The 21,769-nt window shown below is 46.6% G+C and overlaps 4 protein-coding genes across 4 annotated transcripts; 2 read left to right on the forward strand and 2 right to left on the reverse strand.

Moving 5' to 3' along the window:
- Positions 1-5,987: 5,987 nt before the first annotated feature.
- Positions 5,988-8,153, forward strand: F4813DRAFT_176455 (4-aminobutyrate aminotransferase). The gene is made up of 2 exons (XM_049239263.1): positions 5,988-6,558; positions 6,623-8,153. Exons 1-2 carry the CDS (start codon positions 6,233-6,235, stop codon positions 7,827-7,829), a joined length of 1,533 nt encoding a protein of 510 aa, XP_049103872.1. The 5' UTR covers positions 5,988-6,232; the 3' UTR covers positions 7,830-8,153.
- An 840-nt stretch (positions 8,154-8,993) lies between these two features.
- Positions 8,994-12,335, reverse strand: F4813DRAFT_176461 (uncharacterized protein). The gene is made up of 3 exons (XM_049239264.1): positions 11,832-12,335; positions 10,156-11,768; positions 8,994-10,100 (listed from the first exon to the last, which is right to left on the reverse strand). Exons 1-3 carry the CDS (start codon positions 12,220-12,222, stop codon positions 9,258-9,260), a joined length of 2,847 nt encoding a protein of 948 aa, XP_049103873.1. The 5' UTR covers positions 12,223-12,335; the 3' UTR covers positions 8,994-9,257.
- A 3,668-nt stretch (positions 12,336-16,003) lies between these two features.
- F4813DRAFT_385580 (uncharacterized protein) lies at positions 16,004-17,092 on the forward strand (the record flags this gene model as incomplete). The annotated part of the gene is made up of 3 exons (XM_049246275.1): positions 16,004-16,033; positions 16,094-16,208; positions 16,257-17,092. 3 exons carry the CDS (start codon positions 16,004-16,006, stop codon positions 17,090-17,092), a joined length of 981 nt encoding a protein of 326 aa, XP_049103874.1.
- Positions 17,093-19,092: 2,000 nt separating this feature from the next.
- F4813DRAFT_176503 (uncharacterized protein) lies at positions 19,093-20,428 on the reverse strand. The gene has a single exon (XM_049239265.1). It carries the CDS (start codon positions 20,132-20,134, stop codon positions 19,277-19,279), a length of 858 nt encoding a protein of 285 aa, XP_049103875.1. The 5' UTR covers positions 20,135-20,428; the 3' UTR covers positions 19,093-19,276.
- Between the last annotated feature and the right edge of the window lie 1,341 nt (positions 20,429-21,769).

The following is a 21,769-nucleotide window of genomic DNA, read 5'->3' on the forward strand; positions in this document are numbered from 1 at the left end:
GGGCCCGTGAGAAATCCACATGCTGGCGTGGCCTCGCGGCCCTTTCCCACCTGAACGGTTCTGAGCCTCTTTGAAAGCTAGTATGTACATAGTAGCAAGCCCTAAGGTCGTGCTTCTCCACCTTCTTGCGCATCTAGTTGGTATTCCAATCGTGATGCGATCACTGATCACGATGGATTGTCGTTTTCATGCCAGGGGCATCGTTGTTTGCTTTGGCTTCGTCCACGTCTATTAACTGTCTACTACGTATTCTCATACTAGACATGTTTTTTCCTGACTTCATATACATTCCTGAAGAACTTGCAACAGGGACAACCCCAACAACAAACCAGGGTCATCATATCAGACTGGTGATATGACGCCTGCATAATTCCTCAAGCAGTTACGAGTTCATACAAAACAATAGGAAGAGTACCGGTGTCTCCCCGGTAAGAAATATACAGCTCCCCGCCCCATGGCTGTTTCACATGTACCGGTGGAATACGGGGTTCGTGATAGCTACATACATACATACATACATACCTACCTAGCTACATACCTAAGCTAACTTATCATGACAACAATGATAGAAGACAGTTTGTGAAACAAAGAAAAGACAACATAATCCTCAACAAAGCACCGAATATTTCATTGGTACCACGACATGGCTACATTATGTAGAATGACGGCGGTGACAAATTCGACTTATTAATAGCGCACACGAAAATATTCTGCATATGCAAAATGCAAGGGAGGGTCCTGACGATCAGTGCTGCCATCTTACATAGTACATAGCCCGACAAGGAAAAACAAAAGAATAATCTCCGACGTGACAAATTACACCAATGAGCTTCTAGACTATTCGAGCCCAGAGCCACGGCTGGCAAGGTCCGCCTAGCTTGGCTTGCCTTGGTCGACCCGGATTTCTGACCACCAAATCTACTCTAACTATTATCTTGACTTAATAACTTCCTCAAGAAGACACCGTCGTCAACCTAGCTGCCTGTGTAATCACATTCCGAGGTCTTAACCCACAACCCTTTCTCTGTATGCCTTCATTGGACAATGGGTATAAGCCGGTGTGATAGCTAACTCGGTGCTACGGGACCAAGGATCATCCATGCGGAACCCGGCATCCCCTCTTATATAGCTCTTCACTCATCGGCATGCCGGTAGCATCACCTCAAGGCCTCGGGACCTCGGGATGCTAAACGAACGCGGCATATTTTACATAACTACTAACTATGCAACCTAGTTAGTATACTGAAGTATGCCAACGGGGGGCATCTACCAAACATCAACCAGGACACATACCATCTCGCACATATGTGGCATCTAAGATACCTTGCGTTAGGTAGTTTAGCTGTTTCTCCAAGATCGTAGGGAATAGGTGCAGAACATGACAAACAAGATGGTATCTACCACCCGAGAGCATCCAAATTTCGATGCTGGCGTAAAACCCGTACGGTGGTTTCTATCGGTGCGATAGGTCGCTAGCGAGCCCTTCACCGAGGATGATCTCGTGGGGTTTGCATGCCCTATAACCGTGTCTCTTATACCTGTCACCCTTAGTGCCAAATTTATAAGACATGATTATCTGCAGCATGGGTGTGATTTCTCGCTAATCCGTACACTGAGTCGTACCCGGCGCTCCGGGTTTTGCTTCTTGAACCAAGATCGCGAGACGATCTGAGCCTCGAACCAGGAACGCATAGGTATGTATGTTAGGTATGTATGTTAGGTATGTATGTTAGGTATGTACATACGTCAAAGACTTCGAACACGAGCCCCCCTCCCGCTCAGTCCCCAAGCCTCGCAGGCTAACAGCCCTACCTAGGCCCACCGCAATTTCGCTTTGCCATGTCCTCCGCAGCGCTAAGAGTTTCGTCGGTCTGGACTAATGTATGTATTGTATTGTATTGTATTGTATTGTATTGTATTGTATTGTATTGTATTGTATTGTATTGTATTGTACCTGCATACGCTTTTGCAAAGGTCGAGTCGTTTTCTCTTTCTTTTTCACCGACGTCGTGCGTTAGGGCCGCGGCAGTGCAAAGATGCTCTGTGCGCTAGACGATGGGTAGGACAGGCAGGTATGTATGTATGTATGTATGTAATTGTCATCGATATTCGAAAATACCTCTCTCTCCCTATGTAGAGATAGGTAGTGTAACTAACTAGTGTATACCTATCCATACCCATGTATTTGTATTTACATTTGTATGCGTACCTATATATGTCCATATGTGTAAACAGTCTTCCCAAGAGAGCGGGAAAGTAAACAAATACCTTAGGTACCTACCCATAACAGCAGTTTCATATTATAAGCCAGGGAAAATAGCGAATGCCCAAGCTTTCCATAACGTAATTTAGCAAAGTCAATGCCGCCCATTCGAATCTCACCAGCCCAGGACAAATCGCTACGCGGCCACGTTTCGCTTTTCCTCATCGTCGCTGTGTCATTGCGTCGAGTCAAATTTCCGAACGCTCCGTCGGTGCTAATCAGATTCTAGCCTAGCATACGATCCTTTCGGCGGGAATCCTTTTACCTACCTACCTACCTACATCATGTATGTACCTGACCTGACATATTACTGTGCCGTTGAAAAAGAAGAAAGGCACAGTTGCGCTTTGATTGGCTTCGCGTGGGATAGGTAGTTGGTTGCAATTTACTTACTACACTACACAGGTAGGTAAGTATATATCAGCTAGGACTTTTCTGCTACTGCGGGAGGAATCCCGCAATGCACTAGGTTAGGTTGCTGCTGCTGCCGTGCGACGCCAGAAAATCTGATAGATCGAAATGCGCTGCCGTGGTACCTTGCAGCGGCAGGAATCGAGTGCGTTCGTGAGGGCTGTTTTATGCGGGCGATGTCGTGCTTCGTAGGGCATTACTCACAGTGTACATATTGCCTATTACCTATTACCTATTACCTATTACTTATTGAACGCTGTACGAAATACATGCTTGTATGCAAAGAATATGGCGGGGTTAGGCTGTGAGGCTGGAGCTGATATATCTCATTTCGTTTCGTTACCGAGAGTTTGTTTCTGCTGGACCAACAGCACGCTTTTTAGACTAGGGTAGCTGAGGATATGTGGTTCTTGCATCGGTTTGGTCCCTTTCTTCCCTCTGGTATGTGACATCTCTATTTCTCTTGGCAATCGCCTTTCATAAAGTGATATCATCAGAAAGCGTGTCATATCCAGCTTAAATATCTAGGGAGGAACCCTAGAAAATCCAATAGATTATTAATGCTAGTATATCCAAATCTACTCGCATATAATCAGATTCCTTACTGCACCCGATGGCACAGAACTGCCTTGCTTTGGAATTCTATGAACTGTTATTATCATTGTTATTATATGAGAAGAGATAGAGAAGAGGGTAATGTCAAAAGATAGGGTAAAATGGGAAGTTGACACTGGTAGTTTGATATCATTCCTACAAATGCACTAGGGGAATGTACAAGAGAGAAAAAGAAGAAGGTAACGGAAACGGAAAAGTGATTCTAGTAGTGATGAAGAGCACCGAAAGTGTCATAGCTGTTACCACAGTTTGAGTGTTGTCGCAATAAAGGTTCTATTTACTACACATTAGGTACGCGGGTATAAGCAAACTAAGGATGATAATAACAAGACGAAATGAAAGAGTAGAGAAGGGGAATGACAAGTAATTTGGGCAGAAATGAATTCCCATCTTGATCACTTGACCGCCTATTTCATATGAGTGAGTTTCCAGCTTATCAAAGTGTATAACTTTCATCTCACATAACAAATATAAGTTAAGAAATAGAACCAATAACTGTTAAAGGGTTTTAATAATAGTTAAATAACTCATAAGTAACCTCGTCGTTTACTATTTTTACTACTTGACTAGCTAGGTACTTAGTTCATGAGACTGCTTGTTGTTGAATAATAAATGTCACATCGAGCAAGCAACCCCGAAGAACAGATATAAATGATAAGAAAAGAACTTCAGCTTAACATCCGATGGCTTAATAGTAAAGGAAAGACTGCGGAAGTAATCTTAATAATTATTACTTAAACTACTAAGCCACCAGTTAAAGTATGCGTGTTTACATTGTATTACGACTTATAACTTTCACTTTTCCATATGAGGTATATATTTACAACTTAACTTTAACTACCTTTATTGGTTACTTAATTATATCGGCTATACCAAATCACTTATTGATTCCTCGCCGTAACCTTTGCTTTGACAATTATTCGAACGTCTATTATAATATCTTTATAAGCATTAAGATTTAATAGTTAGACTTAGTTGTCTCTCCCCTTTTTCCTTTTCCTTTCTATTGTGAGTGGATGATATATCCATCGGCATACTAGCTTGCGTCTTTAAGAGCCCTTTGTGGTTAAACTCATATGACTATATAATTTCATAGATTGTGCGACGCTTAAAGTTGCTATATAATCTGAAAACTACCATTGAACCAATTCTCAAAGCACTTCCAAGTCATCAGATCACACCTAAGACGTGTTAGTTTGCTAGAATGTGTTTCAAAGTTGTTATGGCTACGCCATAAAAGTGGGTGTTAGATTATGGGGATAGTTAAGTAACATAATAAAAGGTTATTAAGCCTTACTGCTTACCGTCCGACAACAGGATAAAAGTACATATAAGACACTAAAGTGTCCGTTTAATGTATAGAAAGGCAGGTGTCAATGTATCTTTTAATATAATATATCCCTAGGTTATATACCAGCCAGTTACCTGTAACTTTATGGGTAGTATAACAAACCAAGGTAGTCTTTAACAGTGAGCTATTAAGTAATATACAAAAATATCCCTTATATAAGCTCTGGCTTATACGATAAAGCCTAAAGGCTCACCGGAGATACGTAAAACATAAAGTACGGATTAAGATATTTAAAGTCTAATACCTTAAGCGTTATGACTTGTTCATTCGTTGTTTCAAAATGATCACATTCTTCCAACAGTCGTCTCCCTCAATGCTAGTTGCACTCATGTATTAGCGTTAACTAGACTAACTACATGACTTTGGTAGCCAACACTTAGGCAAGTACCATAGTGGTTGAGTAATGTTTTAAGATAAAACTACATTTGCAATCTTCGGGGAATATGAACATTAATATAAAGCAGCTATTTCTATTTAAATAGTCATTTTATGACATGAGAGAAACGTATGAACAAACACTTGTTATAGTTAATAGTCTTTTATAAACATAATCTAAGATATAGTAAAATCGCCATTAAAACAACTTATGGGTTCTTATGTATCAATTGAAGCCTTTATTAAATACGCTTGAAAGGTGTGTTGTTGAAATATATTATATAATAGAAGCAAGTATATTAACCTCTTATCTATAACATAGCCCACCCAGACTCAACTGCGTACCGAATGTAATCAATTCGCCGGGTATGTTACATGCATATATAACAGCCGCATAAGCACAGCACTACCGATAACCCGGAAATGCAACTTATATTTATATGTCGTGGTTGCTGTTAATGGCATAGATAATGCGTACTGGCACGAGTTATGCACCTTTATCTTTCTGTCACTTCTCTAAAAAAAGAAAACCACCCCTTCTCCAGAAACAGAAATACTTACAAATATCTACTTCAATTCGTAAAGATAGCATTCCCATTTCTTCACCATGGCATTGAAATATCGGCCTTCCAGCAGCGATGTCGGGAAGCTGATTAGTGGATACGCGCTTAAAGGTATTGAATTGATATCGCATGGACCTTCCGGATTCTGCAATTGCTAATTCGAGCTTCTCCAGGAGCCGGGACGCTGGCGTTCGGTACGGACCCGGATCTGTTCGTTCGCGTTGTGGGGCAGGAACCAACGATAGGAACCAACGATAGGACGAGAACACATTATTACGTAAATAAGTATAGGCCGGGTATCGCTGACGTAATTCACCAACGACTCATTGTCCAATCATAGCACGTTATAGAGGACCCCGCAAAGCTTGATTTGCTGGGATTTGCTGGGATTTGGCCGCTGCGAACGATAAGAAAGCTTGATAATAACTGGAAGCTTTATTATGCCATCGGGTCCCCGGGTCCCTTCCTTTGAAACCCTTAACCTACTCTCTTGAGCTTCTCTTTTTATATTGTTGAGGGTAGATTAATTCCTGTAGAAGTGGAATAGGATAGTTACTAATTATAACTACCCCCTTTTTACTTATCTCTCCTGTGATCTGGGCTTAGTGAGAGCCCAGTCCGGATATAACTACCTAACCTAAGATAAAAAGAAAGATGGGTGTTCTTCGTCAAGGAGTTGCCTTGCGACCCCTCACTACTGTTTCGAGATCTATGTCCGCTGCGTCGATATCGAGACAATCTTTCTCTCGGACTCTAAGCCGTCAATTCTCCGTGTCTAGCACTAGGATGGCTTCGAGTTATCTTCCCGGCGAGCCAGAGCGCCCTGTCGTGAAGACGGAGATTCCTGGTCCGGCATCCAAAGAGTACATCACCAAATTGACTCAGGTCTTCGACACCCGGAGTTTGAACATGCTCGCCGACTACACCAAGAGCGTTGGTAACTACATTGTCGATCCGGATGGAAATGCTCTGCTCGACGTGTAAGTCTTCATAAAGGAATTGCTATCTTTCTCACTCGGTAGAAGCTAACCATTGGTTATCAAGCTACGCTCAAATTGCCTCGATACCTGTCGGGTACAACAACCCGGGTTTGAGAAAAGCCGCCGAGAGCCCGGAGATGGTCACTGCACTAATTAACCGACCGGCTCTGGGTAACTTCCCCTCGCATGACTGGGCGGACGTCTTGGAGACTGGTATTCTGAAGGTAGCACCCAAGGGACTTGACCAGGTCTTCACGGGTATGGCTGGATCGGATGCGAACGAAACTGCGTACAAAGCAGCTTTCATGTGGCGTCGTCAACGCGAGCGGGGTGGCCCTGCCGTTGAGTTCACCCAAGAGGAGCTGGAGTCGTCTATGCTGAACAAATCTCCCGGCGCATCTGAACTTTCTATCCTGTCCTTCAAGACTGCCTTCCACGGCCGTCTGTTCGGCACCCTCTCGACGACCAGGTCGAAGCCTATCCATAAGCTCGACATTCCCGCCTTCGACTGGCCCCACGCTACCTTCCCTCAACTCAAGTACCCTCTTGAGGAGCACGCTGAAGAAAACGCCAAGGCCGAAGCTGACTCCCTCGCCGAAGTCGAACATCTTATTAAGAACTACCACGTACCACCTGCCGCCGTAATCGTAGAGCCTATTCAATCCGAGGGTGGTGACAACCACGCCTCGCCGGCTTTCTTCCGAGGCCTACGTGCGCTAACCAAGAAGCACGGAATCCTACTAATCGTGGACGAGGTTCAGACAGGTGTCGGCGCCACCGGAAAATTCTGGGCTCACGAGCACTGGGACCTTCCCGATCCCCCAGACATGGTGACCTTCAGCAAGAAAGCCCAAACAGCCGGCTTCTACTACGGAGACCCGACCTTGCGCCCTAACAAGCCGTACCGGCAGTTCAACACGTGGATGGGCGACCCGGCGCGTGCGCTGCTCTTCCGCGCTATCATCGAGGAGATCCAGCAGCACGACCTGGTCGGCAACACGGCGCGCGTCGGCGACTACCTCTTCGGCAAGCTGGAAGGGCTAGCTAAGAAGTACCCGGGCCAGTTCGACAACCTACGCGGCAAGGGCCAGGGCACGTTCATCGCCTTCGACAACCCGGACCGCGACGGGTTCCTCACGAAGGCCAAGAAATTCGGCGTCAATATCGGCGGCAGTGGCGCTACTGCGGTCCGCCTGCGGCCGATGCTGATCTTTGAAAAGCACCATGCTGATATCCTGGTCGAGGCGCTGGAGAAGGTTGTTTCGAGCTGAGTGGGCGGGCGGGTTGTTTGCTTGTTAAACCGATGCCATGGGTTTACTTAGACGGTCTTTAAACTACACGATAATATGGCTGGCTGGGACATGGGATATGGAGTGCGCGCGTGATTCGGATGCGTATGAATTTACGAAGAAAATGCAGGAGAGGGGAAAGGAACTGAAATGGATGGATGGATCGATGGAGGCCGTCCTGTCTCCCGGGAAAATGTGGCTATATTGATCCGGGTACTACTATACCTACTTGCCTTAGTTACCTTACCTTACCTATCTTGCTTATATCTGCTTTGGTTTGGTGTGCCTACACATTAGGTAATTGACGGATATTCGAGACGAACGTTGTTATACGCGAGAGGATTACTCAAGTTTGCGTGGGTGATGAAATACGAAAGCGCTTTGAAATAAATCGGATACTAGAATACTGAATTCGGTTGTCAGCTCGACCGGCAATATGCTTTACTATCGAAACTCGGCCAGATATTATAAAGCACAACGTGTATTCGTAGGTCTGCAGCGAAGCAGAGACCTGCCGCATCAGATATAAACGCATAACAAAATCACTAGTCTCATCCATACATCGAAGGCTTGCTTGCACAAGAAATTGCGAACTGAGGCTTTCTCGCGAAGAAAACCCCTTGGTCCCTTTTATTGACAGGATGGATGATGGTATGGATCACCGGAGGTATATACTGGACCACGAAATCCGGCCTTCGCCCCCCCTTCTTTATTATGGCACAAAGACCTGGCCCGACTATCGCCCGTCGCCGTTACTCGTCGCCCCCAACTTGGCCATGCCGAATGAAGAACTCTGAGAAGTCCGCATATTAGTGCGATGCCCTCCCCACTTGTTATCCTAAGCAGCCACGACAAGATGTCTCCCCGAGGACCGAGCCTCATCCTTCCTTTGCTCTCCGGGGCTGTGCCCCTATTAGTCGACTGCGTGATATGCTGCCTCTCCGAAGTTAAAAACACTCCTTTATTTGCGCGTTGCTCTGTGACCTGACGATGGTGGATGGTTAAATGCAATCAAATACAGCTGGTCCTTTACCGAACGCCACCGATGAAACCTGAAACACCAAAACCGCGTACTTTTTACCGGGAAAATGCAATCATAAACACCTCTGTATAGCATAATAAATAAAAACTTGAAGGAAACATATGACGCCCTTCCTTAGAATCGAATCGAATTGGATTTGAATACCAGGGTGCGAGGTAATGAATATGAATGGTCGGTGATACATATCGTGCTTAGGACGATGGCTGAGTTTTATATAGGTAGGTATATTAAGGGGTGGGGGATTTCCTGTAGATAGCTACTCTGCCAGACACCCTGATCGATAGGGCCGACTAGAGGTTGACGACGGACGACCTAGACATGCTGGGTCATCAATGCAAGACGAGCATTTAGATGCAGTTGCAGGCGCATCAGTGGCTCATCACTTCATGCTTCCTGGCACTGTGCTGTATTGCAGCCCCGTCTTCGCCGGCTGAGTCTAACCCGCCGTTTGCGTTTTCGTGGGCTTGAGGAAGCCCTTCTGGAGTGACATGGCTATTGCCATTTACCAACTTATCGTGTTGCTCCCTTTCGAAAGCGAGCATATTAAACTCGTTTTCTCGCTCCAGTGCCGCTTCTTCTTCTCGAAGCTTCTGTCGTTCCGCCTCGGCAGCTACACGCTGTGCTTCCTCCTTCTCCTCTAACATGCCGGTGTCCTGTTCTCCAAACATTTTATCTGGCTCACTCATTACGTCCAACACAGCTTCACCGTCAAGTGGCGGAGGAGGCGGAGGGGGTGGGCTTGGAACATCGCTCTCATCCTCTTTAACTCGCTTCATCGAAGGTGTCTCGGAAGGGGTTAAGCTAGGTGAGTCGCACGTATCATCCTCGCGTTTTCGTTTACGATCGAGACTGCTGGGAGTCGAGCTTACTCCTTCATCATCCGTCATTACGATATCTTCATCTTTGGCTATCGGCGTCGCGGCAGAGTCGGCATCTTGACTTGCTTGCGAGTCATGGTGCTCATTAGCCCGCTCAGCCTTTTTCTGCTCGCGAGCTCTATACTTCTCGACTGCACGGTTGAAAAAATCTTTGACATATTCTTTGACCTTCCTCTGTTGTTTTTCAGAAATCGAGGTCGGATCATCCACACGGTTATTCTTATAATCCGATGCAACGAGCTTCTTATTGATATCTTTGCTAAACTTCTTCAGGTCATCCTTGGGAAGCTTCTTATGGAATCTGTCTACGACGGATTTCACGTGAGGAAAAAGCTGAGTATAGTTAGCAACCTGGTAACGCAATACTGTTGTGCAACACAATACTTACTGTATTCTCATAGATTTTCATCTGCTTCTCAATTGGTAGAGAACGCCACTTCTCCTTCTTGGGCTCCTGAGTTGGAGTACTGGTCTGTGGAGTTTGCGACGCTGACCGCCTGGGCACATTTTCCGGCTTGGTGACAGAATCGATGATGTCTTGCAACGTCTTCTGCTCCTGTGCCGCCTTAGATGGTCCCTTGGGCTGCGAGGGGCCTGACTCGGGTGGCGCAGTCGGCTTTTGCCATGTCGTAATACCAGTCCGAGTGTAGTAGTACAAGTTGCCACGCTTATCGGTGGCGGTAAACCAACCGGGGGGGAGGTTCTGAGCCTGAGGACGCCGAAAACGCTGGTTATTAAAAAAATTGGGATTTCGTTGAGGAACATTGCTCCGTGGACCCTTGGGAATGTTCTCAGGAAGGGTGAAAACAGTCTTGATAAGCGGCTCTTCGGGGCGATTTGCGCGACGTTCCTCGAAAGAGTTGACGGACTGTGCATTAGCTGTTGATTGAGCATTAGGGTCTAGCTTTTTTCGAGGAATCCGGTACGCAACCTCCAACTTGCTCCATTCGTCCAGTAATCGCGTAGCTTCTGCAGAAACATCTTCATGCTCCGAGTTTGTTAGCAGCTGAATAGTCGACTCGATCTTAGAGTCGGATATCTTATTTTTAGTTAGGCGAGGGAACTTGTAGAGGATATCAAGGATCTGAAGGACTACGTTGTCGTCGTCCATAAATGTGTTTAGCGCGGTCTTGAGAATCTGATATCCGTGCATCTGCACAACTCGATTGCGCACCCGGTCATCGTCAGAGCGTTGGATACGCTCGAGCAATTTGACTGCAATCCACTTCTCCTTGCACTGCATGAGCGTAGCCATGACCTTGGTGACATCCTTTTCATCCAGGCCGCGGGCTTGTACGCTATTAACGTACTCCTCATCGTCTTCTGTGATCTTCTTCTTGCGGGGCTTCTTCGCGACCGTAGTATCCCAGCCATCGGCATCATCAATCCCGAGAGCTTCGATGGTCGCGTCGGACAATTTCGTTGCCCGCTCGGTTTGTGTCTTGCCACCGATGAAACCAATACAGTTGGGTTCCCCGCAGTAGCAGGGTTGAGGGTCGGCTCCGTACCTGTCCACATTGTAGTTGAAAACGAGTTCTTCGCCGGGCTGGATCCTCCTAGAGGCAAATATGCCCATGCGAAGCTTGCTACCAACAACCCATTTATCTACATAGCAATTTGGATTGCACGAGTGATTGCAGAAGCGGCCGAGATTTCCCTTTTTTGTCGCGTCTACAAATTCGTTTTTAGTCAGTGACATGAAGTAAAAATGGCGAATGCCTTCCTTGTCATATTGAAGCATTCGCCTTCGGAAGGTCGGCTCGTTGATGACTTCTCCGATATACTCGAAAATAAAGTCGTTAGCTTCAAGAGATGCGTTTGCTCGGAGACCAAAACCTTTCTTGTCGGTTCGAATTACTGAGACGTCAGCATACTGCTTGCGCTGAAAGCGTTGGTTCTGGCACCCTTCGCCACAGTTGCAGTCACCATCGACGCATTCCATTTTGGTGGCTCGATTGATGCAGTCTGAATCGTCACCGCAGGCATGGTTCATGCCATCCCCTGAATAATCCCTGTTAGCGCTCTGTAGACATTACCAACGGGTTAAGATATCTAAATACGTACGCCATTCTTCGCTGCAGTCACAATCCAGCGCGTCGTGATCTGTCGACCCAAGAGACTTAGAACCGTATAGACAGTCTGGGATCAACTGGAAATGGCTACAGGACTCCGACGTAACATCAGGTAGGTCGTTGAAAAGCTGAGCAGGTGGAGCCGCCATTTTGCGAGATGCTTTGCGAGCAAGCTTGGGCGGGTACCCGTCAGGAGTAGATGCACTATCACTGCGATCTTTCAAATCGTCGGGGGATAAGCTCCCTGATTGGGAATCTTTGCTACCATTTGGCGACGAAGCAGTACTATCGCTCTCCTTCTTGACGATAATCTGTTCCGAGGCGGGCGCAGTGTTGGCGACGAGACTTTCTAAGCCATCCTTGATACGTTCCTCATCTTCCATGATGGCGAAAAAGCCAACCGAGGCTCTCCTGTTCTACTGTCACAATGCACCAGGCAGCGGATGAATAGAATTATGTTGAAAGACGGTGCAATTGGCTGGCCGGAGACGTGGTTGGAAGAGATAGATCGGATTTGATAGGCTGTCGAGGCTATCAATGTTACGCGACTCCAATGTCTCGTTTGCGAACATGTAGAGAAAGGCGAGAAGGTAGGAGGGAGAGAAGTAGATTAGGGCGAAAGATGAGAGCGGAAACTTAGGTGAGAGGGCGGAAGGTCGGTGCTATCTCGTGTACGGCGTCTGTGACATTGCAAGCGGATAATTCGCCAATTTACGTTGTTATCAAAAAGGCCATTAACATGCGCCGAACAGGTAGAAGCAACAAGCCTTAGCATGCAAGGTAGTTTAGGTAGTTTGTTAAAGTTGTTGTGAAGATGAAAATATCGTGACGGCGCTGTCATGGCCGAAAAAAAAAAGAGTTACTTGCAGGTTGCGTCTTTCCGCCAAATCCCAAATGAGAGGAGCTGGAAGTACTCAATACACCCACTCCAGCCTGCAAAGCGCTGCACTGTACGTGAAAGCGTGGAAAGCGTGGAAAGCGTGGCGCGCCAGCCTTTGTAAATTCGGGGGCAGAATTCAATTATCCGACGCCCACGGTTTACGGCCTCGTCCCACTATTTCGCACTAATCCCACTATGTAATCATTGATCCTTAGCGCTACCTATTTAACATGGTATTTCGTACGATAACTGCCCCGTACATACAATACATACATAGGTACCTAGGTACCTAGGTACCTACCCCGTACATGCCCTGTACCAGTTTGGAGATATGCAGTTATGTGGGTTGGCGCCGCAGCACGATGTAGAGTAAACTTAAGTTTAGGTACATACCTAGGTAGGTATGTATTGAATTATGTATCTACAAACCTTCCAAGAACCTTAACAATATTCTAGGTTAGGTTAAGGTAATCTCATTTCCTTTCTTCAAACCCTTTTATCTTTTACCTTAGTATATGAGATAATGCAGCTGGAGATAATGTACAATGCGTGATATGAGGTAAAGTTCCCAATGACAGCTATGTAAATGCTTACCACATGCAGCATTGCAAAATGCTCTTTGAAGACATATGTGGTAGTAAGATAAAGGGCGTTCCAATACACCCAAGACACCCAGGACTTCAGCAACTTTCTGCGCGCTAAAAAGAAGTAGAATGTGTTGTGCTGTTCTCGCCCCTTATTAGTTGTATACTCGGCATCCTATTCTAATGCTAACAACACCACCAATTGTCACCGCTGCCCCCACGTCTAAGAGCTGTGAGTAACAAAGGCCTGGGCACCTACGGGGATCTAGAGAGCGCAAGATGTGAATCATGAAACCACACCATTCTTGCATCCAGCAAGTCCGGTCTATTTAGATTCAAATCTTTAGAACCGGACCAATCGACATGGAACGTAGTACAAGCACTATCAAGGCCCGCGAAGCCGCGGTGATGGTTGCAACAAGGGGATCGAAGGGACAGCTGTCGTGTCCCTCGACCTTGACATACGTAATAGCGTTCAACACTTATATCATGGATCCGGGCAGGACGCTAGGAAAAATATCATCGTTCTTATCGATCTGTCTTGCATCGTGTCAAGATCACCGTCTGGGATCTTTACTACGTATGCGAACAATAACGGGTTATACCTGAGTGGGTGGGTCCCCTATGAGGAATTGCCAACTCATTATGCATAGAACAGAGCCTGAAGTTGAGGTAGGAAAAAGGCGGTATGGGTGTCGGAGCAGCGTACATATATATAAGGGCTGGCGTCCGGAGCTACTCAATCCCAGGTCGTAAAACGTGGAGCTCCGCAAAATGATGCATTTCAATTCTTCAGATCGAGAAATGTCTATGCTCAAGGGCATCTGGCATCTTTTATAGTCCAGGATGGATCAACCCAAACCCTATGCGGCTTCGCGACTGGCGACTGGCGGCTGGAGACTGGAGACTGGAGACTGGAGACTGGAGGCTCCGTCATATGTAACGAACTCTTGATCTGTGCTTGTCGCTAAACGTGTGAGTGCTCTAGGAGTACTTCCCCCAACGCTGCGATTGGAGAGATTTCAGTGACTCTCGGCCAGTCAAGCGACCCCCAACGAAGTTCGCTACCGAGAGCGGAGATGACTTCGAGAGCTACTACAAAAACGAACGAGCAGAGACAGGGAAGGACGACCAATGAGATTCAAATCCACCTAGGAAACGCTCTTAGTTGCACGGGAGCTAATGGGATTCTTAGTTCCGTGCTTATGGCTTATGCTATTTCGTTGTCTTTTCGATCACATTACATCTCTCGCCATTAATCTGTTGGTCTCTTTGCTATTTGCATTTTAGCGGTGTAGAACACTGCGCTGCTAGCAGAAGATCTCTAAATAATGGTGGTGTGGGAATTAGCCTCCATGAGGGAGGACGAGATTCAAAAATGCTTCTCGATTCTTACCAGCCCAATGCAAGAAGAGCCTAGTCAGGCGACCCGATTTGTCTAAGTGGTCAGCGGGATTGGCTTATAGCCAACGACATGGATGTATTTGCCCATCTGCAAGAAGGACAGAGCTGCATATCGACAGTCCAGTCAACTATCGAGCCAAAACCGTGATGGTTGCAGTGGTTATGCACGATACTTCCCTAATGGCATATAATTTCAGCATATGACCTGCTGGCTAGTAGCGGCCGCACTACACCAAATCTGCGCGTCTCGCACGCTCACATCTATCTGCTCGTACTCTTGCATGGGCTAAGGTGAACCAGGAAAGCCTCCGAAACCAGATCTGGTGGGGGATGGGACGGCCAGCTCTAGAGCCAGCAATTATATACCGATCACTTGTCTATCTCGATCTAACACCACAGTTCGCGACTCGTGCGAAGCGGGTGGATTTGACTGGAATTATATGCCGGTGTCAGACGCAGAGAGATAGAGAGGGACCTTAGAGAGGGACCTTAGAGAAGGGGAAAAAAAGAAAATCGGCACCAGCGCCTCATCGCTAAGGATTTTCCCCGGTTTGGTTTTATTCCTTGTTGAGTTTCTGCAAGAGGGCGCTCGCTTGATGGCGTGAAAAAGCTCGGGACTCTTTTTTTTTTTTTTTTTTTTTTTTTGACGAAGGCAGACTAGGGGAAATCCAAGGTCCATCTTAACAATTTATTATTGCCTTTTTGCCCTCAGATCCCGTACGGAGAGGTACCAAGGAGGCCCTGGTTAACAGAAGACCACCCTGTTCCACCGCGCTACCCTTGTAGACGCAACGCAACCTAGGAGATCGCCGCGCATTCTTAACGACCACGGCTCATACATACTCCCTCGTTTGTACAACTTAACGGTTAGTCAACTTATTCAACCGAGACACGCTCGCTTTACTCCTAGGTTCTACTCTTCGTCTAAGACGCGCGCTTGCGTCGTACTCTTTTTTTGCGCGCGTCTCTCTACCCTCTTGCGATACTCCCGCGCCCTCCCTTACCCTCCCTGGGATCCCAGCGCCATACACCACCCTCCCTGCTATCTGAAGTTTACCCAGCCCATCACTGCCACCTGATGGCCTAGAACTTTGGGCACAATAGGCGTCTATCGCAATTCATACACTACGCCGCCACAGCATCTGCCTTACGACCAGTTGCCTCCTAAGTGTGATATCTTGGACCATTTTTACTTACAAATGACTTACTCGCAGCTCTGCTGGCATATCCCTTGTCTTCTCTTCCCCTCCCTCCCCCATAAATCGTCTTTGCCCGTGTCAGACTTAGTCGCTCGCCATGGATACTACGTTTTCGGACGACGAGAAGGTAATATCGTCTGGCCACTCTGATGCTACTTAACTAATTTCCGCTTTCCGCATGTTATAGCGGTTCGTCTTAGGTGAAATAATTAAAGTCAGCACCATAGATGTCTCTACCCTTGTCGACTTTATCAAGGCTCATCAGGTCGAGCCGAACTGGATGTCGATGCAACTCCCCGGCGGTATGTATTTCAAGCCCGCCTCCACGAGACCCCCCCTAATGATAGCAGGTCGTAATATGAACCAGTGCTTCGGTGCAGTTGAGAACATGTTCCAGACTAAATATTCGCCACCGAACTTAACAAACTTCAAGCGCAAGTCCCTAAGCGATCTGGTCGAACACCCCGCGAAGAGACAAGCGATGATGGCTCCTATCGAGCCTTCTGTAGCTTCATCGCGCACCATTCAGCCGCGGCCCCCTCCAAATGGCTACCCGCCCGCCGTACCGGTCAGCATCAGTCCACCTATAACCTCGACGGGCAAAAAGCGCGGCCGTCCTTCCAAGGCCGACAAGGAAGCTCAGGCTCGTGCAGTCTATTCGCGGCTGACAGAGTACGCGCCGATCACACCCGCCCCTCTGGCCCCAATCGCAGTTCAGCCCCAACGCGAATACGCATCTTCTCCTGGATATGAGATCTCAAGTAATCCGAACGATCAGAGGGCGAGGAAGCGAGGCTTCGGTGCAGTCGACAGCCCTCAGCAAGCAAATCACCCCTTCCCATTAACATCACCAGCTTCGACCAAGGACACGCCCCGTGCTCTCCCGGAACCTATCGACCAAGTAGAGAGAGCTAACTTGTCGCCTCGGGATCGAGGGCCACTTGCGTTGGATTCACGATCACCACCGCTCCCTCCACCTATGCAACAACAAGACTCGTCACAAGGACTACCTCCCCTACAACCTCGAACTCTGCCCCTGCCCCCGCCATCTCCACGAACTTCACACACGTATGAATCGCATCGAGGCATTGATCCCATATTCCCGGATAGAGACAGGTCGAGAAATATCCCAGAACCACTAAAAGACGCCCATCCCCCGGTAACCACGGTATCAAATCAGAGTTAAAGAGTGTAGTATATTAGACGACTAATATGGTCATACGGTGTCACAATCTCTTTCCGGTGGTTTGGGTTTATAGAGGAAAGTTTCTGGTTGGGAGGCATATTTGCTCTTTTTTTTTTTTTTCAAAGCTTCAAGGGATCAACAAATTTCCCTGCATGTTCTAGGCACTTCGCGTCTTCGAGAAGGATCGGATACTGCTTCACAATATACCCATACGGCTTCTTGTTTATGTTCTACTGCTGGACGGCGGCTATCTACATTGTATTTTCTATCCTTCTCCACTTCTAGTGAGAGAGCAGGTTTTGTCGACACTAACCCGGCTCAATACTCCATTCTAACGATACCTGACCAGGTGGACAACTGGGATTTGGTTGGCCTTTTTTTATAGCATTTACTGGCGCAGTTCCGTTGCCGGAGGTACAGGATCAAGAATTCTACTCCTGGTGGTTGGCAAATGCCGTTTTATTCGTGTACGATTCTCCGGGGCGTTCTTGGTTACGTAGGGGGGTATGGTGGAGGGCAGTGATGATACATACGACATATACGTACGTATGGCTGAGTGTAGGTTTACGGGGAAATATAAATAAATAAAAAAGTAACGAAAACTACACTACCTAGGTATCAAGAAGAATATTGAAGATACGACTATTCGAGAAATGTGAATTGTAGTTATACGCATAGATATTCCCAGGACCTTCGTAGAACAGTAAACTCTAAGTATATCCAGTCTATGTATTCCTGCCAATACCAAGTAATTGTGCCAATTCTCCGCGGACCATTCCAAGCGCGCATTCATATAAAACATCGTATATCTTCGACGTTCATATATCTTACATGATCCAATGTAACTTTGAAGTCATCCACTATTAAGACATTGCGCTAACAGCTTTCTAGACAGCCCTGGCCTCGCATATCGCTACACGGGTAATGCTACACGGGCGATGAGGGTTGGTTTCACAAGTCCTATATAGCATGTAGTAGGGCGGAACAGGAAGCCAGCCAATAGGATAATATCAAACGTCAACCTGCAAGACATAACCCGGACGCCGTGATAGGTCAGAATCAGCAGCCGCTCGCATTGGATAAGAGCTACGGGGATTAATATACGTCTAGCGGAGCTTGGCTCTGGGATGTAGAGTAAATTTTTTTTTTTTGGCGCCGCTGGTTATTTGACAAGGGCTTTATAGTTATTGTTGTAGGATGGGATTATTAAGGAGCGCTTGGTGATATCGCTTAGTATTATGGATTTTGGAGGATACGAGATGGTTATTTGCCGTGACCATGGGCTTTCAGGGTCGCTTGTGTGTATGAAGATATATATATATATATATATATATAACTAATACGAAGTGTTATATGACGATGTTTAATTAGCCATGTCTGTTTAGGGTGGAGGGAGATGTATTGCATCATTCGTAGAATATGTCCTAGAATATGAGCTGGTAGGTATGGAACTTCAGGTTTAGACCAAAACAGGTAACTAGTTAGTTATTATAAGACATACTCTAAGTTGCACCAATTAGAATAAGCATCTGGATGGTATGCATAGAGCGTAGGTAAACCGTGTTGAATCCTTAATAATACTAATTATTCGATAAGAAATAGACTATATAAATAGTATATTGACTCTCAGTACCGGATTGAGAACTATCTTAAATTGCCATTGCGTAAGGACATAACCAAAGTCTCACTTATCGTTCAGATACTACTACCAAGCAGGAGATTCCTAGATGTTGATTACAATATCGCCAACATTGGTATCAAAGTGCCAATTAGACAATAGTTATTAGAATTATCACAAGTCTTTACGTAAATGTACGAGGGGACTACCTGGGGAAACTAGTAGTCATCTCTAAACTCAATACATCAGCAGTATAATAATTAGAATAGAGGCACCTGGAATATTATACAATACCATCTATAGATATCTTCCTTGGTGATTCCAAGAATATTTGGGCTAGTTAAGCTTCTAAACCGGCTACGATGCCGGGCTGCGAGAGGATGCTTAAATCTGAGACATTGGAGTAACATCTGAATAAATCATATCCTAAAACACATATAGTACCTGACCGGTGTTATCTTATACGGATTAAATGCTCAGGGCCTTATATCTAGAAGCCATACCGTTGTCTATAAATATCAAGGGAAATTCACAGGGATATTATATACATATATGTAATTTTCACATCAATCATCGTCCGAAGACTCATCATCCCGAGCCCGCGAGCGCTTCTTACTACTTCCCGGACGCGGTCGAGCATCGTCGTCTTTCCGAACGAATATATAGCTTCTCGCAGCCCTATCCTCGCCTTTCCAACCGCCGCCCGTTTCCCCGCTTTTACTCTTCACCACGCCGAGCGTCCTTGCGTGGTGATAACCCGGATATGCGCTTGCTTGGAACTTGAAGCTGCGCTCAACTTGGAGACCAGTGTGCCTAGCAAGGTCTCGAATGTTCCACAGCGTATACGGCTCGCCCTCGAATAGCGTGACGATGATTGAGCCCCCGGGTGCTAGGGACGGCATCGCGTGCTTGAAGAATTCCACCAGCAGCTCCTGGTTATACCGGACTTGTCGATTGACATCGGTGCTCTTCCCGCCAACATGCGGGAAGTTGAAGATAATCCGGTCCATGACTCCCGTGCCGTCCTTTCCTTTCTTGTCTGCGAAGGGCGCCATCTTGGTGGCGTCCACGCCGTAGAGCACCTTGCTATCTTCGGCCTCGATCTTGGCGATGTTCTCCGGCACGTGGGGGTACTTTTCTACCAGCTCCTCGAGGTTCTTCTCAAGGACCGTGGCGGTCACGTCGGCACAGTAGTGGTGCTCGACCAGGGAGGCGGCGAAGCTGAGGTCACCATCGCCGACTAATAGGATTTTGTCTTCGGGTGCGAAGGGTATCGTGGGCTTGTCGTATTGCGGCTGCGGTTGCTTCTGCTTCTGCTTCTGCTTTTGAGGGTTCGGTCTTGTTACTCCCTGCGGCTTTTGACCGCCAGCATTGGACCTCTGCGCCGGTTGAGCATTATGCGTGACTTTCCGCCGCTTCCCCATGTTCTCCTGCTGTAAGCTGCTAGTAGCGCATAGTGTCGCGTATTACGGACAACAGACGCGGACCTGCCGCAATGGTCGTATGCAACGTGCCGAGGCCGGGGATTAAACGGGCTTTGTCGTGTAATGGAATGGGGGACGCCGGGTGGAAGAGGTAGGGCAAGGTAAGGTGAGGTGAGGTTGAGGTTGAGGTTGAGGTGAGGTTGAGGTTGAGGTTGAGGTGAGGTGAGGTCGGTAGTGGTGTAGCTCCGAGGAAGGGAAGAAAAATTAGTGGCTCGCAGACCGCATCCCACTTTCTGCGGCAAGGTTGCGGGACGAAGCATGTAACTCGCTAGCCTTAATATAGTAATTCCGGGGATTTAAGGTGGATGGGGGTTATTTTTGGCCAATGAGACGTCATATTATTGGCATATCTAGGTACATAAGGTACGTCACTACGGCTACACGTACATATGTACCTGATTCTACCTAATTCAGGTAGCTGCAGATTTGGCCATTCCTCCGTCTTACACGAAGACGTATTATATGTTTACCTAGATAACAATACATTAGGTACCTAATGATGATAGTGCCTTACATCAGATACAATATATGACTATAATGGAAACCTAACTGATTAGACTACACAGGTACAATACTATGATGACTCAAATATTACACCCACGGTAAATGTATAGGTATCAATGTATAGGTACACTATTAATGTAGCTAAGGTGAGTATGCTGTGTGATGCCATAAAGCTGATAGTTTAGTAAACGACCCTGAGAGTATGGGTTTAAGTTAGCTGTGCGCTGTGTGTACCATGTACATAACTATATAGAAGATCAGCACGCCTGTCTTTAGATTAAAGACAATCAGCAGCATCATAGCGAACGTATCTGAGAGTACTCCGGTCCAAGCTGTTGACTTATAAACCCAGTATCTTACTTTACGGTTATACAGAGGCCGCCCTGACTTGTAGATACACAAGAACGTAAACCAGTTAACTAAAGCTTGTCAAACCTTGTACCACATTCCTCATTCGAAGAGGGTTATGGCAACTTATTGACTACGCGTATAAACCCTCGTCTAGTCTCTAGAGACCGTTACATAGGTCCTAATGTAGCTCAAAGGATTTCCAAGCCCAGTCACTATAAGCGTTTTCCCATAGATCAATCATATACACGTATGTTTCTGTACTGGCTGGCGGTGAAGAAGGCAGGGTACGGTTGGTGAATATAAGTGGCAGATAAAAACGAGTTGGCATTTTAGAAGTACTTAGGTACCTACAGATAACCGGCTAGCGATTCGCCGCATCGCTCTTATATTAACTTAAAGCCGCTGCGCTTCGAAATAAATCTATTTAAACATAATCCTGGGTAAATGCTATGAAGAATTAACATGCTCAACAAGTAAAAGACTGATGGAAATGGCTGGTTTTGTAAATTTGTAGGTACCTAAGTCCTCTGAGCCGGAAACGGAAGCGGGTCAGGGGTTTCTCCGGACCAATAAGAAATGATTTAGCTCGCCGCAGAGGGCCAAGCGCAATAGACAGCGCAGGGACTTGACTGCATCGGGAAGTCCAAGGGTGTCTTGCTGTTTAATTGTGCTGGGAGAAAATCTCATGGTGATATGAAAGTGAGCTTTTCGGATTTGTTC

Source organism: Daldinia decipiens, assembly GCF_022478715.1.
Source record: "Daldinia decipiens strain CBS 113046 unplaced genomic scaffold F4813scaffold_3, whole genome shotgun sequence".
NCBI classification, from domain to species: Eukaryota; Fungi; Ascomycota; class Sordariomycetes; order Xylariales; family Hypoxylaceae; genus Daldinia; species Daldinia decipiens.